Source organism: Zalophus californianus, chromosome 8, assembly GCF_009762305.2.
Source record: "Zalophus californianus isolate mZalCal1 chromosome 8, mZalCal1.pri.v2, whole genome shotgun sequence".
Classification (NCBI taxonomy): domain Eukaryota; kingdom Metazoa; phylum Chordata; class Mammalia; order Carnivora; family Otariidae; genus Zalophus; species Zalophus californianus.
The window spans coordinates 130,104,315-130,118,181 of record NC_045602.1 but is presented as its reverse complement, the minus strand read 5'-3'; the positions used below and the strand labels follow the sequence as shown (position 1 = coordinate 130,118,181).

At 48.6% G+C, this 13,867-nt stretch overlaps 1 protein-coding gene across 6 annotated transcripts in view; it reads left to right on the top strand.

Moving 5' to 3' along the window:
• Positions 1-13,867, top strand: part of ATP9A (ATPase phospholipid transporting 9A (putative)) — a 131,944-nt gene that overhangs the window by 94,700 nt on the left and 23,377 nt on the right. For all 6 annotated transcript variants that reach the window (XR_003524936.2, XM_027624194.2, XM_027624193.2 and 3 more), the window contains exons 15-16: positions 3,402-3,563; positions 12,796-12,888. Coding sequence is in view for 5 of the 6 variants with exons in the window: in XM_027624194.2 (XP_027479995.2) it covers positions 3,402-3,563; positions 12,796-12,888 (255 nt within the window). In the remaining variant the exon portion in view is untranslated. The remainder of the gene's footprint in view (positions 1-3,401; positions 3,564-12,795; positions 12,889-13,867) is intronic.

The following is a 13,867-nucleotide window of genomic DNA, read 5'->3' as shown; positions in this document are numbered from 1 at the left end:
AGCTTGTGTGTCCTTACGTATTTGTAATATCTTGTGTTGGGATATGAGTTTACTTAATTAAAATAAATAAAAAGTGCATGTACATGATAAAAATATTTCAGTAGTGCAGAAGGATAAAAGTAGAAGATAGTAGTATGGCTCATCACATGTGGCACCCAGTGCCCATTTTATGTACAGATGGGAGTATTTTGTGTATACCCATCTTCAGTGATTTGTTCATTTTGGACTTTGAGAGAGGATTGTTATCAGATAAGACAGACGCTATTGAAAGAGCCGTTGAATTAAACGAGTTAATGAATAGGTTTCCAAAGACTGATGTAGGCTAATAGCAAAAAGACCCGAAAACAATCATTACTTGATTGGCCTGTTTCTTTGGAGGGGGAGGTCAGTGTGACAGTACCTTCCTTTCCTGTAAATCCTGGTTGACTTGTTTCGACATCATTAAAACAGGGTAGAGTTTCCCATTCTTGAAGACAAGCCTCTTGTTAGTGTAAATTCAATTTGTGTCCACCGCAGAAACCTAGTTAGGTATCTGAGCATAGCCCACTAAGGATGGATGCACAGAATGTTTAGAGCTGGAACAGAAATGGAAAATAAGCCACCTGGAGCCCCGCACTTTGCAGAGGCTGGAGGGAGTGCGGGTAGGTGGCAGAGCTGGGCTGGAACCCTGGTTTCATCCTCCCCACTGCTTCAGGGTAAAGCAGGGCAGCCCAGGAGAGCCTCGGTGTTCTGGAAACAGAACCGAGGAGCAGCGGGTGTCTGCTTGTGCAGAGTCCCTTGGTAGCAGAAGGGGGAGCTCAGGAAGCACCCCAATGAAGTAGAAGTGTGGGCATCTGATTCCCTGGGAGAGTGACTCTCACTGCCTCCAGCCCCCACAGGGACCCCGTGAAATACTGCAGACAGTTACAGATGAGCATTAATGGGCACCTCTGTCCCCCACTCTGGGCTTAAAGATAATAAAACATCTCAGAACTGACACCTTCCATGCGCCCCTTTCTCTGTCACACTCTGTCACTCCCCAGGTCTGCTCTCTCCTAAAACCTGCCTCCGTTTCTTTCCCTAAAGATTGAATTTTCTAGGAAAAAAAAGGGGGGGGGGGAAGGGTGCTTTTTCTTTTTTTAGACCCCATGCTCTTGGGTTTGGATCAGAATAAAATGGCAGCTTGTTTGGCATTAAAATCGGGAGCCTCTTGGATGCGTTTCCTATCGCTGCTGTCGCCAGTTGCTCCAAATCTGCTGTTTTGAAACAGCACGATGTGTTCCAGCGGGGTAGGTGAGGTCGGGCTCACTGAACTGTGATGAGGGTGTCGGCAGGGCGCGCCGTGTTCCTCCCGGACGCCCCAGGGGTGGCTCTGTTGCCTTGCCTTTCCCAGCTCCGAGACGCTGCCCCCATTGCTCGGTGTATGTCCCTTCCTCCACCTTCAGAACCAACACCGTCTCATCGCTCTGACCCTCCTTTTGCCCGCGGTTTTCTCCCGGGCCACCGCCGGGAGCGTTCTGCCTTTTGAGGACTCCTGTGATTACATGGGGTCCACCTGGATAATCCGGGACGGTCTCCCAGTGCCAGGTCCTTCATCTTCATCACCCCCTGCCAAGCCCACTTTGCCCCGTGAGGTGACATATTCACACGTCCGGGGATTGGAATGTGGGCATCTTTGGGGGCCATTATTCGGCCTGCTGCACATCCTGTGAAGTTTCTAGCAGTGACAGTGGGGGGGATGTCAGGGATGGATGCCTGACTGCGGTCAGGCACCCCTGAGGATGCGCCAGTGCGCATGCACCGCCCAGCTTTGGCCCCGGTGCTCTGCGGCCGGGCACCCGGATGACCTGGGATTGGCGTTTCCCTGGGGCTTTATACTTGGTCAGTTAGATCCAGGATGAGATTCCACGTCAGCCTGTCGCCGCTGCCAGCCGGCGGTAGCCGAGAGCAGCCGACGGTAGCCGAGAGCAGCCGACGGTAGCCGAGAGCAGCCGACGGTAGCCGAGAACAGCCGACGGTAGCCGACAGTAGCCGAGAGCAGCCGAGAGCAGCCGACAGTAGCCGAGAGCAGCCGAGAGCAGCCCGCCACGCTTGCCTCTCGCGTCAGGCGGAGTTGGTCCTTAGCTCAGCGGGCTGATGCGCGAGCGGGCTGGCCCTGTCGTGTAGGCCGTGTCCCTTGGGGGGCGCTGTGGGCTCTTCACACTTACTCGGGTCTCCTTCCTGGGCAGTGGCGGGGGTGAGGACTCGCAGCTGTCCCACCCCGCCCCGGCCCCCCTCTCTGACCCCACCTTTGCTTTCCTTTTCCGCTCGTACTTCCCGGACACTCAGCCAGATTCTTTTGTGGACGGGGGTTTATTTTCTTCACAGGCTTTTAAAAACGCCCATTGTTTACATCTAAAAGGAGACCTCAGGGACAGGCCCAGATCTCGTTTTTCTTGAGAGGCTGGACGCTCTGGCGCTCCTGGGCCGCATTGCCTTGGGGCAGCGTCCTTCAGCGCGACCGGGGGTCGCCGCCCGCTGTGGGTGTGCCGCGGCTCCCCTTGGCACGCGCTCCCCCCCGCCCTCTTCACTGACTTGCGCAGCCGGTCTGGCCCCTGTCTTGCAGTTTGCAACCCCCCCCCCGACAGAAGGTTCCAGGCGGCGACAGAAGCCGCGCCTCCAGGAAGGGCAGTGCGCGGTGGGTGGGCTTGGGCGCCGAGTAAACCCGGGTGGCCGCCTGGCCTGGCCGCGCCACTGCCCAGCAGCATCACCTGGCGCGGTGAGTTAGTAACCTCCCCCCGCACCTGCGTCCTCCTCTGCGTGGACCAGTGATCTCACCCTCGGCGGTCCTGCCGTCTGGGGGCGGGGGGTGCTGTCCCCTGCGTTCTGGGAGGTGTAGCAGCACCTCACGGGCGGAGGCCAGGAGGTGCGAGGAGCACACCCATTCTCCGGTTTTGACAGCCGGAGCTGTCCCCACTCATGGCTGCATGTCCCCTAGGGGGCAGAGCTGCCTGGTTGAGACCCGCTGTGGACACCTGCCTGGCTGGGTGTTCGCGAGGCTTAGAGGAGAGCGTGGAGGCCGAGCGCCGCCCTGCACCGCGTCCTCCTCTGCTCCTGCTGCTGTGGGCTCGGTGCGAATCCTCCAGAAGGGGTCCCTTTCGACCCTGCGCGCGCTCTCTGCCCGGCTCAGGCATGCAGCCTGCCTGGGGACCTGGGAGAGAAGGTGAGTTGTGCCGCGTGGAGGGCGGCTGGGCGGGTGGCAGCGCCTGCAGGCCCCGAGGAACCGATGCTGTCACCGGCCGACCCAGCCTTCCCCAGGGACACAGGGGCAGCTTGCGCTTTGCCGGTCGCCGCAGCCCCTTCCCCCTTGGTGTTCGTTTGCTTGACCTCTGAACCGGGACCCTCGGCGGTGTATCTGACCTTTGACCCTGTGTCACGTTTAGGTGGCCCTGGTACAGTGGACCGAAAGCGTGGGCTTAACCCTGGTGGGCCGAGACCAGTCTTCCATGCAGCTGAGGACCCCTGGCGACCAGATCCTGAACTTCACCATCTTACAGATATTCCCTTTCACCTATGAAAGCAAGCGCATGGGCATCATCGTGAGGGTGAGTTACCTTCTCTAGGACTTAACATGATTAAAAACTTAAGTCTCCTGCATGGGTCCCCGTAACCTCAACATTCTTTCTTAACTGTTTATTACCCTCTTTTTTCTGATGTCGATTGTCCAAACTAACAAGAGAATAGAATTGCCTGAACGGAAAGAATATTATCAGTCCATCAATTAGACAAGACCTCAGATAGCTGATCAGCTTCTGGTTAACCTAGTTCTAGAGGGAAAGGCCTAAAGTACGTGAACTGGGCATTTCTTTCTTTCTTTCTTTTTTTTTTTTTTAAAGATTTTATTTATTTATTTGGCGGAGAGAGAGGGAACACAAGCAGAGGGAGTAGGAGAGGGAGAAGCAGGCTTCCTGCGGAGCAGGGAGCCCGATGCAGGGCTCGATCCCAGGACCCCGGGAACATGACCTGAGCAGAAGGCAGACGCTTAACGACTGAGCCACCCACGTGCCCCAAGGACTGGGCATTTCTTGATAACAATACCTTTCTCATTGTGTACACTTTTGTTTAAACATCTATCTGCTGAGGTGAAATTCACATAAGCAAACCATTTTAAAGTGTGTAATTCAGTGGCATTTAGTATATTCACAGTGTTGTGCACCCGTCGCTTCTTCTTCTTCTTTTTTTTTTTTTAGGAGAGACCATGCAGATGCCCTGGGGGGTGGGGTGAAAGGAGAGGGAGAGAGAGAATCTTAAGCAGGCTCCTCACCCAGTGCGGAGCCCAGTGCGGGCCTTGATCTCATGACTCTGAGCCGAAATCAAGAGTCAGACACTTAACTGACTGAGCTACCCAGGCCCCCTGCAACTACCACTTCTGTCAAGTTGCAAAACATTTTCGTCACCCCAAAAGGAACCCTAATACCCATTAAATAGCGACTCCCCATTCCCCCCTTCATTCTAGTCCCAGGAATCACCAATCTGCTTCTGTCTCTAGAAATTTACTGATTCTGGATAGTTCATATAACTGGAATCCTATGACACATGACCTTTTGGGTCTGACGTCTTTCATTTAGCATAATGTTATCAGGGTTCATCCAGGTTGTAGCATGAACCAGAACTCCATTCCTTTATATGGCTAAGCGATTGCTTATCTATTCATCTGTTCATAGACATTTGGGTTGTTTCCACCTTTTGGCTATTGTGAATAGTGCTGCTATGAGCACTCACGTACAGGGATTTGAATACCTGTTTTTAATTCTTTTGGCTATAGACCTAGGAATGGAATTGCTGGGTCATCCTGGGTCCATTACACACTTGCTGGGTAATCCTTTTATCTTTATGAGGAACCTCCAAATGGTTTTCTGTAATGCTGCACCATTTTACATTCCCACTGGCAACGTAGGAAGCTTCCAATTTCTCCACATCCTCACCAACACTTTTTATTTTCCTTTTTCATTTTTTTGGTTATAGCCATTTTTGCAGTTGAGAAGTGATATTTCATTGTGGTTGTGATTTGTATTAACTTAATGACTGATGATGTTGACTCTTTTTTTTTTTTTTTTTTAAGATTTTATTTGACACAGAGAGACACAGCAAGAGAGGGAACACAAGCAGGGGGAGCGGGAGAGGGAGAAGCAGGCTTCCCGCCGAGCAGGGAGCCCGATGTGGGGCTTGATCCCAGCACCCTGGGATCATGACCTGAGCTGAAGGCAGCCGCTTAACGACTGAGCCACCCAGGCGCCCCGTTGACTATCTTTTTGTGTGCCTATTGGCCAATTTTATATCTTCCATGAAGAAATGTGTATTCAACTCCTTTGCCCACCTTTTAATTTGGTTGTTTGTCTTTTTGTTGTTCAGTTGTAAGAGTTCTTTATGTAGTCTGGATATTATCAGAGAGTTGATATGCAAATATTTTCTCTTATTTTGTAGGTTGTCTTTTCATTTTCTTGATAAAATTCCTTTGATCACAGAAGTCACTAATTTTGCTGAAGCCCAATTTATTTTTTCTTTTGTTGCACTTGACTTAGGTGTCATATCCAAGAATTTTTTTTATTTTAGTAATCTATTTTTTAAATTTTTATTTCATTTTATTTTATTATGTTATGTTAGTCACCATACATTACATCATTAGTTTTTGTTATAGTGTTCCATGATTCATTGTTTGCGTATAACACCCAGTGCTCCATGCAATACGTGCCCTCCTTAATACCCATCACCAGGCTAACCCATCCCCCTACCCCCCTCCCCTCTAGAACCCTCAGTTTGTTTCTCAGAGTCCATCGTTTGTCATGGTTTGTCTCCCCCTCCAATTTACCCCCCTTCATTTTTCCCTTCCTACTATCTTATTATTTTTTTTTAAACATATAATGTGTTATTTGTTTCAGAGGTACAGGTCTGTGGTTCATCAGTCTTACACAATTCACAGCGCTCACCATGGCACATACCCTCCCCAATGTCCATCACCCAGCCTCCCCATCCCTCCCACCCCCCACCACTCCAGCAACCCTCAGTTTGTTTCCTGAGATTAAGAGTCTCTTATGGTTTGTCTGCCTCTCTGGTTTCATCTTGTTTCATTTTTTCCTCCCTTCCCCTATGGTCCTCTGTCTTGTTTCTCGAATTCCTCATATCAGTAAGATTATATGATACTTGTCTTTCTCTGATTGACTTATTTCGCTTAGCATAATACCCTTTCATATCCAAGAATTTATCATTAAATCCAAGGTCATGAAAATTTACCCCTATATTTTAGGAGTTTTGTAGTTTTAGCTCTTTAAGTCAATGACGCATCTTGGGTTCATTTTTGTATATGGTGTGAGGTAGGGATTCAACTTCATTCTTTTGCATGTGTATATACAGTTGTTCCAGCACCATTTGTTGGAGAGACTGTTGTTTCTTCATTGAGTAGTCTTGGCCCCCTTGTTGTAATTCAATATTTTAAAAGGTTTTTCATTTGTACAATTATAAAAATTATTGGAAAAAAATATGGTGATCACTCAGCATCATCATTTTGTCACATTTATTTCAAATTTTGTTTTTATATATTTTGAAACTTGTTGAAATACAACGTCCACAGCGAACAGTGCAAACATCCTAAGTGTGCAGCTCAAGTGTTTTACACGGCACACCCATGTGACCAGCATCCAGAGCAAGGATCAGAATCCCAACCTTCGTTACCCCAGCAACTCCCTTGTGCTCCTTGCTGGTCACCTATATCCCTCTCCCAACAGGGATAGAACCACTCTCCCAATTTCTACCACTGATTAATCTCTTTTTGAGATTTTCTCCTTATATAAGAGAAATCATGCAGTAGATTTTCATGTTTGAGTTCATTTGCTCAATTTATATTTGTGAGATTCATCCCTATTTTTGTAGGTATTGCAGTTTAAATATTTTTTTAAAGAAATAAAACATTGTGCATTCAGTTGAAGGCCCATCTGCCCCTCCTGGATGTGCTTCCTTTCCATTCCTATAGGAAGTTCGTAACTTTTAAGGAATTTTCAAATATTAATATCAGATACGTTTGGGGATAAATGTGTATTACGGTTTTGCGTATTTTTATTCTTTGTATAAGTAGCATTGTATCATTATCTCACTTCCTGTTCTTAACATTTAAAAGAACTTTATGTTCATACACTTAATGCTACTTCATTACTTTTAGCCATGTTAGAGCGTTACATTGTACGGATATACGTCCCTTCCTTCAGTTTACTGGAGTTCCCTGTTGATACCCATTTAGATAGTTGCCCCGTGTTTGCCGTTAGAAGCAGCACTGCCCTGCATGTCTTGTCCTGGCCTCCGTTAGACGTCATGCTGATGTTTCTCTGTGGAGTATGTCCAGAGGTCGGGTTGGCTGGACTGGCGACATACACATCTTTACCTCTACCAGAGGTCATCCGCTTCTCTCCCCGCAGTGCTTGTACTAATCTCAGCCCCACCGTTCCTCCACGTCCTCACCACTATTCGATAGTGTCAGATTTTTAAAATTTTGTCACTATCTTGTTTTACCATTTGCTCTTTTACTCAGAGAACCACAACTTTCCATTCTGGGAAGCCTGGGAACCCTGTGTTCCACACATCACTGTGTTCAGTAACTCTTAAACCTGGCTGATCATCAGAATTACCCAGAGAGCTTTAAAAATGCAGATGACTTTGTCCCATCTGGACCTGTTTTGGTATTGGGATGGTTCCTTGGCATTTGTAAAGGTTTTTCACATCATTTGGCTTGATTGGAAAAAACTGTGCTCAGATCATGGGCAACTTTGGAATATGACTCATCTTTTTTGTTTTTAAAAGAAATGAGGCACTGAATTTAAATCAAAAAAAAAAAAAAAAGAAATGAGGCTCCCCTTTACCCTGATCTACCCCAGTGTTTTATGCCTTATAAAGAGCAAAGAGCTGTAGATTCCATTATAATAATTCTGTAATAGTAGTACGAGAAGTTTGTGATCAGGGTCGTTAGCGGTAGCAGAGGTACTAGTAGCTGCTGGAACAGCAATAATGTAATGATAGGTAACATTTAATGATGCTTATTGCGTGCCAGATGCTGTTCTAAATGATTTGCATAAACTCACTAATTCTTATCGTAAGCCAACAAGGTAGGTACCAGTATGACTGGCATTTGACAGAGGATAAAATTGAGGTGTAGAGAGGCTCAGCAGTCTCCTCAAGTTCACCTTGCTGGAGAATGGTGGAGCTGGGACTGGACCCCAGGTGATATGGCCCCCAAGTCCATGCTCTTTAACCACTAGGACCTGGGAGTTTAGGTGTGGTGAATGGGGTGTTGAAAAGCTCCTAGAGCATCCGTAGTAATGTTGCGGTAGTGTATCATGTGTTGCTGCATAGCAGATTACCCCACACTTAGTGGCTTCTGACAATAGAAGGTGGTATCTCACGGGGTCTCTGGGCCAAGACTCTGGGTGCAGCCTTGCTGGGTCCTGTGGCCCATGGTGTCTCGCAGGCTGCCAACACCTAGGGTTCAACTGGGGGCGGATCCACTTCCAGATAAAATCAGTGTTGTTGGCAGGACTTGGCTCCTTGCGCTTGTTGGACCGAGGGCTTAGTTCTTCACTGTTTTGGCAGGAGGCCACCCTCATTCATTGCTCCACGGGCCTCTCTGTAGGTCAGCTCCCTTGTCAGCCGGCTTTGTCTGAGTGAACGAGTAAGCATGTGAGCAGGAGGGAAGGCACAGACTTTGTAACCTGCTCTCAGAACTGGCCTCCCCTCACTTCACTTCTGCAACGCTAAACTGGAAGCAAGTCACCGAGTCCATCCCCCGCCCCCCGCCCCAACTCAGTGGGAGCAGGTCTTATAAGGGCATGAGTACCAGGGCCTAGGGGTCACTGGGAGCCGTTGAAGAAGCTGCCTCCCCTCCGTGTAGAAGAAACAGCTTCATGAACTGCTGTTGTGCTGACCCAGTGACACAGCATGAATATGCTTTGAAAATGACACATTTTAAGGGATTTTTATGTCCCTGATGCCAGTAGGTACTTTCAGACTCAACAGGACGCATATCCTTGGCAACTTTTGGGTGGGAAGGGGGCTCTTTTGCCCACGCTGCTGCTGCTGTTCCCCACGGGCCCATACCTGGCCTGACCCATGGCTTCTAAACTGTTATCTTGAGCACACATCTGATGTCAAGAACATCCGTGGCCTGGAAGCAACAGCACAAATCAGGTGGGTGGGTGTTTCCTGGTGAATCAGAGTCATTATCTCCCATGGATTTACTTTTGTTCCAGCTTTTATGTTTTCAAGTTTTAGGACCATGGGCACTGCTGAAGTCATTTGAGGGCTGACTCATCGTCAGATACCCAATATCAGCCATTCTCGGATAAGTGAGCAATATCCCCCACCCTTCCTTTAGCTGTGAGGGGCTCTCGTTCGTTCCCAGATACGCGCCATATTTTATGAGCTGTGGCCCCGTGTCTTATCACAGCAGGAACAGTAGGGGATACTTGTTGGATGGGCAAATGGTTATTTTAAAAACAGCACCCCACCCTTCCAAGGTAATAAAAAACAGACGAACCCAATATTTAGTTAAGGCATTCAGAACAAATACGTATGTAAAGAAAGAGCTCAAGCTCTAATCATCTTTATTTTCACCACCCAAAAATGACCCCCTTCTTCCCTTTTCAGAGAATTTCCTCTCAGTTTTTTTTTTCTACGCATATAGGAGTGTAAAAATCACACAAATTTCTATGAAATTGGGATCAAATGTCACATAAGGCTTTCTAAACCCTCCCCACATTGAATAATATATATGGTGAAAATTTTCTCAGATCAGTAAAAGATGATTTTTATGATTTTAATGTGTGCATGGTGCTCTGTTGAAAAAAAAATACCATTAATTAAATATTCCTTTCTTGGAAACTTAACGTTTTTCATTTCTCCACAACTAAAAGTCAATTTGTGAGCATCCATCTTTGCTAGGCCATCTTTAATGAAATGCGTATTATTGCTAAGTTTTCTAGTTTGCTGACCTGTCTTTTTTTTTTTTTAAGATATTATTTATTTATTTGACAGAGAGGACAGCGAGAGCAGGAACACAGTGGGGGAGCGGGAGAGGGAGCAGCGGCTTCCCGCCGAGCAGGGGGCCTGATGTGGGGCTTGATCCCAGGACCCTGGGACCATGACCTGAGCTGAAGGCAGACGCTTAACTGGCTGAGCCACCCAGGCGCCCCTGTCTCCCTCTTTATCTGTGGTTTTGATGGGTGGAAATTAGCCTCCAGGGCATGTGGGCAGGTTCTCTGTAGAAATCTCCTTAACTCCTCTAATGAAGTGGTTTTCGTCCTGGGGCCATTTCGCCTCCAGGGGACACTCGAAAATGTTGGGAGATATTTTTGGTTGTCACAACTCAGGGTGGTACCACTGACATCATCTAGTGGGTGGAGACCAGGACAACCTCCTGACAAAGAATGATCCATCCACCCCAAATGTTCATTGTGTGGGGGCCAACAGCTCAGTTCTGATGTACCCAGATATCCTGCCTCTTACTTGAAGATACCTGCCCAACTACCCCGTGGAAGGAAGTGTTAACTCAGCTGTAAGATGTCTTGGCTTGGTGCCTGTTGACAGTTAGGATTGTGCTCTCTCCTGGTTCATCAGCACCCCCAAGTCCGTGTGAGCCCGTGGACGGTACTTGGCAGGTACTTCTTGCACTCACAAAGTGAAGTCTTGGCGAGAATCTCTGTCTTCTGAGGGCTTCTTTGGGGCTAGCGTCCTTGTCTCTCTGAAGAAAGGCTGCGTTGCCTGCTTTGTTTTCGTTGTGTACAGATGTTTCACTGCCCGCTCCCCCACCCGTCCCACGTAGAATGATGGAGGCGGATCATCGCTGTAGATCATACCCCTGTCATTGTTTGCATAAAAGAGGCCTTTGAACGGGGGCCAGAATCAGACCACAGTGGAAAAAGATGAGGCCCCCAAACAATGCAGTGCATCCAGCAGCTCTGTAAATTTACGGCATAGTCTTGCCATAATATGAGAGCGAAGTAACCTTGTGATGAACTGGGTGGGAGGAAATGAGTAACGGGAGGAGATGGTTGATACAGTGTTTATACTGGACGGGCTGTCCGAGCTCTCCCGAGCACCCTCTGCAGGAGAGGAAGCTGGGAAGGGGGAAGCTATTTCCTACCGCTGTGTCGTGAAGCACCTTTTGGGTGAAGGGAAAAGGGAAAAGCCCTGGGATGCTTTCAGGCAGTTGTCTTTGGCCGGAGTCACGAGCAGGCATAGGTGTGATCCGTCAAAGATGAAGCGTGCAGCTTTTCTCTGTTAACACACAGGTGCCTCTCAGGGTGGCCGGCGGGGGCTTTTATGGGTAAGCGTGTAGTTCTCAAAGATTGTCAGTGATTAGAGGGCATTAGAAAGCTGTTTTAAAGGAGGAAACTTACACCACAAATTTGACTTTGGGTATTTATTTCGTGTTGAGTAACGAGTTTACAGGTACGTTTTCTGGGCTTTCCTCGGCAGCAGAATCCCGGCAGGAAGTGGGGACGGCCATGCTCCGTCCCCTTCCCTGTCTCTGCTGCCTCCAGGCTCGCCGTGATGGGGGTTGCTGAGGAAGGACTGTCAGGGAGTAAGAACCAGGGGCTTTACCACCGTTCCTCAAAGCCAGGTTTTCTCAGCCTCAACAGTGTTGGCGCCAGCGCGGGATGATTCTAGGCTGTGGCTGTCCTGTGTGCTGTGGGATGCTTCGCAGCACTCTTGGCCTCCACCCATGGGATGCCAGTAGCATCCACAACCCCTAGTTGTGACAACCAAAAAGGTCTCCAGATACCGGCAAATACAAAATCCCCTCCCTGGAGAGCCGCTGGGCTAATAAGCCTTGGTCTCCACATACAGTGTGCTCGAGGGGCGCATAGAGTTACTGTCCCCTGAGCAGGACTGATGATGTTGAGTGGACACCATCTCTGTGTCCGGTCCTTGGCTCTGTGCTCTGTGTAGGTGACGTTGTTTAAGCCACAACAGCCTGTGTGGTAAGAGTTGTTAGTATTCCTGTTTTACAGATGAGAAAACTGAGGTTTAGAGAAAGAAACATGTCCAAGTGCACACAGCCAAAAGCTGGTGTCGGGTCTAAGCATTCAATGCCTCGGCTGTGGTGTTACCTACTTCCCAGAAAACCTGGTCAGTGTGAACGAACACCTGGGTAATCTGATCACTAGCTAGGTGCTCAGGTAGACATAGGGGTCTGGAGTTACTGGACTCAGCAGTTTGTGAAGGCAGTTTGCTCCCCAGGGAATGTTTGTTTATGTCTGGAGACATTTGGGTTGTCCCCATCGGGGTGCTGCTGGCAGCTGGTGGGGACATCCCAGGGATGTTGCAGAAGGTCTTGCAGTGCACAGGTCAACCCCCACAGCAAAGAACTCTCTAGCCCATGTGTGAATGATGCCAAGGTCGAGAACCCTGCTCTAGATAATTACCTTACTTCCCCACTTTTCCAGGTAGACCACAGTTTGATGATCCTGGCAGTCCCGTCTATAAATTTAAGATGATCTTCCAGCGTGGGAGTCTGTTTCTGTTGGGATAGTAATAACTAAAAACAAAGTTCTTAAATCCTTTTGATCTTGCTTTCATCATTTAATGTGTTTCCAGATGCTTTGAGTTTTCTTGTGGCCTTTGCCCCAAAGTGAGGGCCTCCACCCCCACTTCTTGCTTTTTATCTTTGGCCAAGTGAAAAAAACATTGGCGTCCGCTAAGTATGCTTTGTGTGCCATCTGTCCTGGGAAGTGGGCACAGGAGCAGAAAGCGGGTGTTCCTCTGGGTGTTCATTCCATTGGGCCCCCTCTCTAGGATGAATCAACGGGAGAGATTACGTTTTACATGAAGGGAGCGGATGTTGTCATGGCTGGCATCGTGCAGTACAATGACTGGCTGGAGGAAGAGGTAAGTGGGGTGCAGGGACTGAGAACTGGGTGGCAGAAGCATGTCTGGAGGCTGCCCCTTGCATGGCATAGTAAGATGGGTCCCTGTACTTGTTACCTGTGCCTATGTAACAGATCACCCCCAGACTTAGCAGCTTAGAACAACACGCTTTTATTTCTCCTGGTTTCTGTGGGCTAGGGATCTGTGCACAGCTTTGCTGGGTCCTCTGCTCAGGGTCTCTCGAGGGCTTGCTTGAGGCTGGGGTCTCATCTGAAGGCTCAAGTGGGGCAAGACACTTCCAAGCTCACTCAGCTGCCCTGCACAAGAGTCAGCTCCTCACTGGATTTTGGCTGGAGGCAGGTACCAGGAGGGTAGGGGTCACTGGGGGCCATGTCACAGGCTGCCTATCCCGGTTTGTGATGTGGAGAATTGGCCACAGCAAGGAGGGAAGAAACTCTGGTTTATCAGGCCGTTTTTATTTTATCTCTCAGCTCCAGGTAGGGGAATACACATTTTCCATTCAGTAATACTATGTTTTCAGTTAGAGGGTTGCAAACTCAAATGCCGACAGGGGCCAGGCAGGTAAGTCAAATGAAACAGGCTGGGGTGTGTTATAACAGGGTCACACTTTGTGTGTCTTCACTTGACAACTGTTTTCTGGGAAGACCTAGAAGCAGCTGCTTTTCTTCCATCGTTGGTTGCGGTTATTTGGGAAAGCATGTGTGGTTTCCTCAGAGGTTCGGTTTTTCCAACAAGCCAAAAATCCAGATTTATCTGTGAAGTCTTAGAGCGTTGACTTACATTTTGAAATGTATACTGTGCCAATCGAAGAAAACCTATGCATAGGCCATGTTTGGCCCGTGGGCTGTGATGTCAGAGCCTCCCTTGAGATTTACTTCAGGGAGGGTTGCTTTAGGGGAAAGCCATATTCTGATTTGCCACTTTCCCCATGCCCCTGTGTCCACTGCAGCATCCAGCCCTCCTCAGTGAGAGTCTGGGG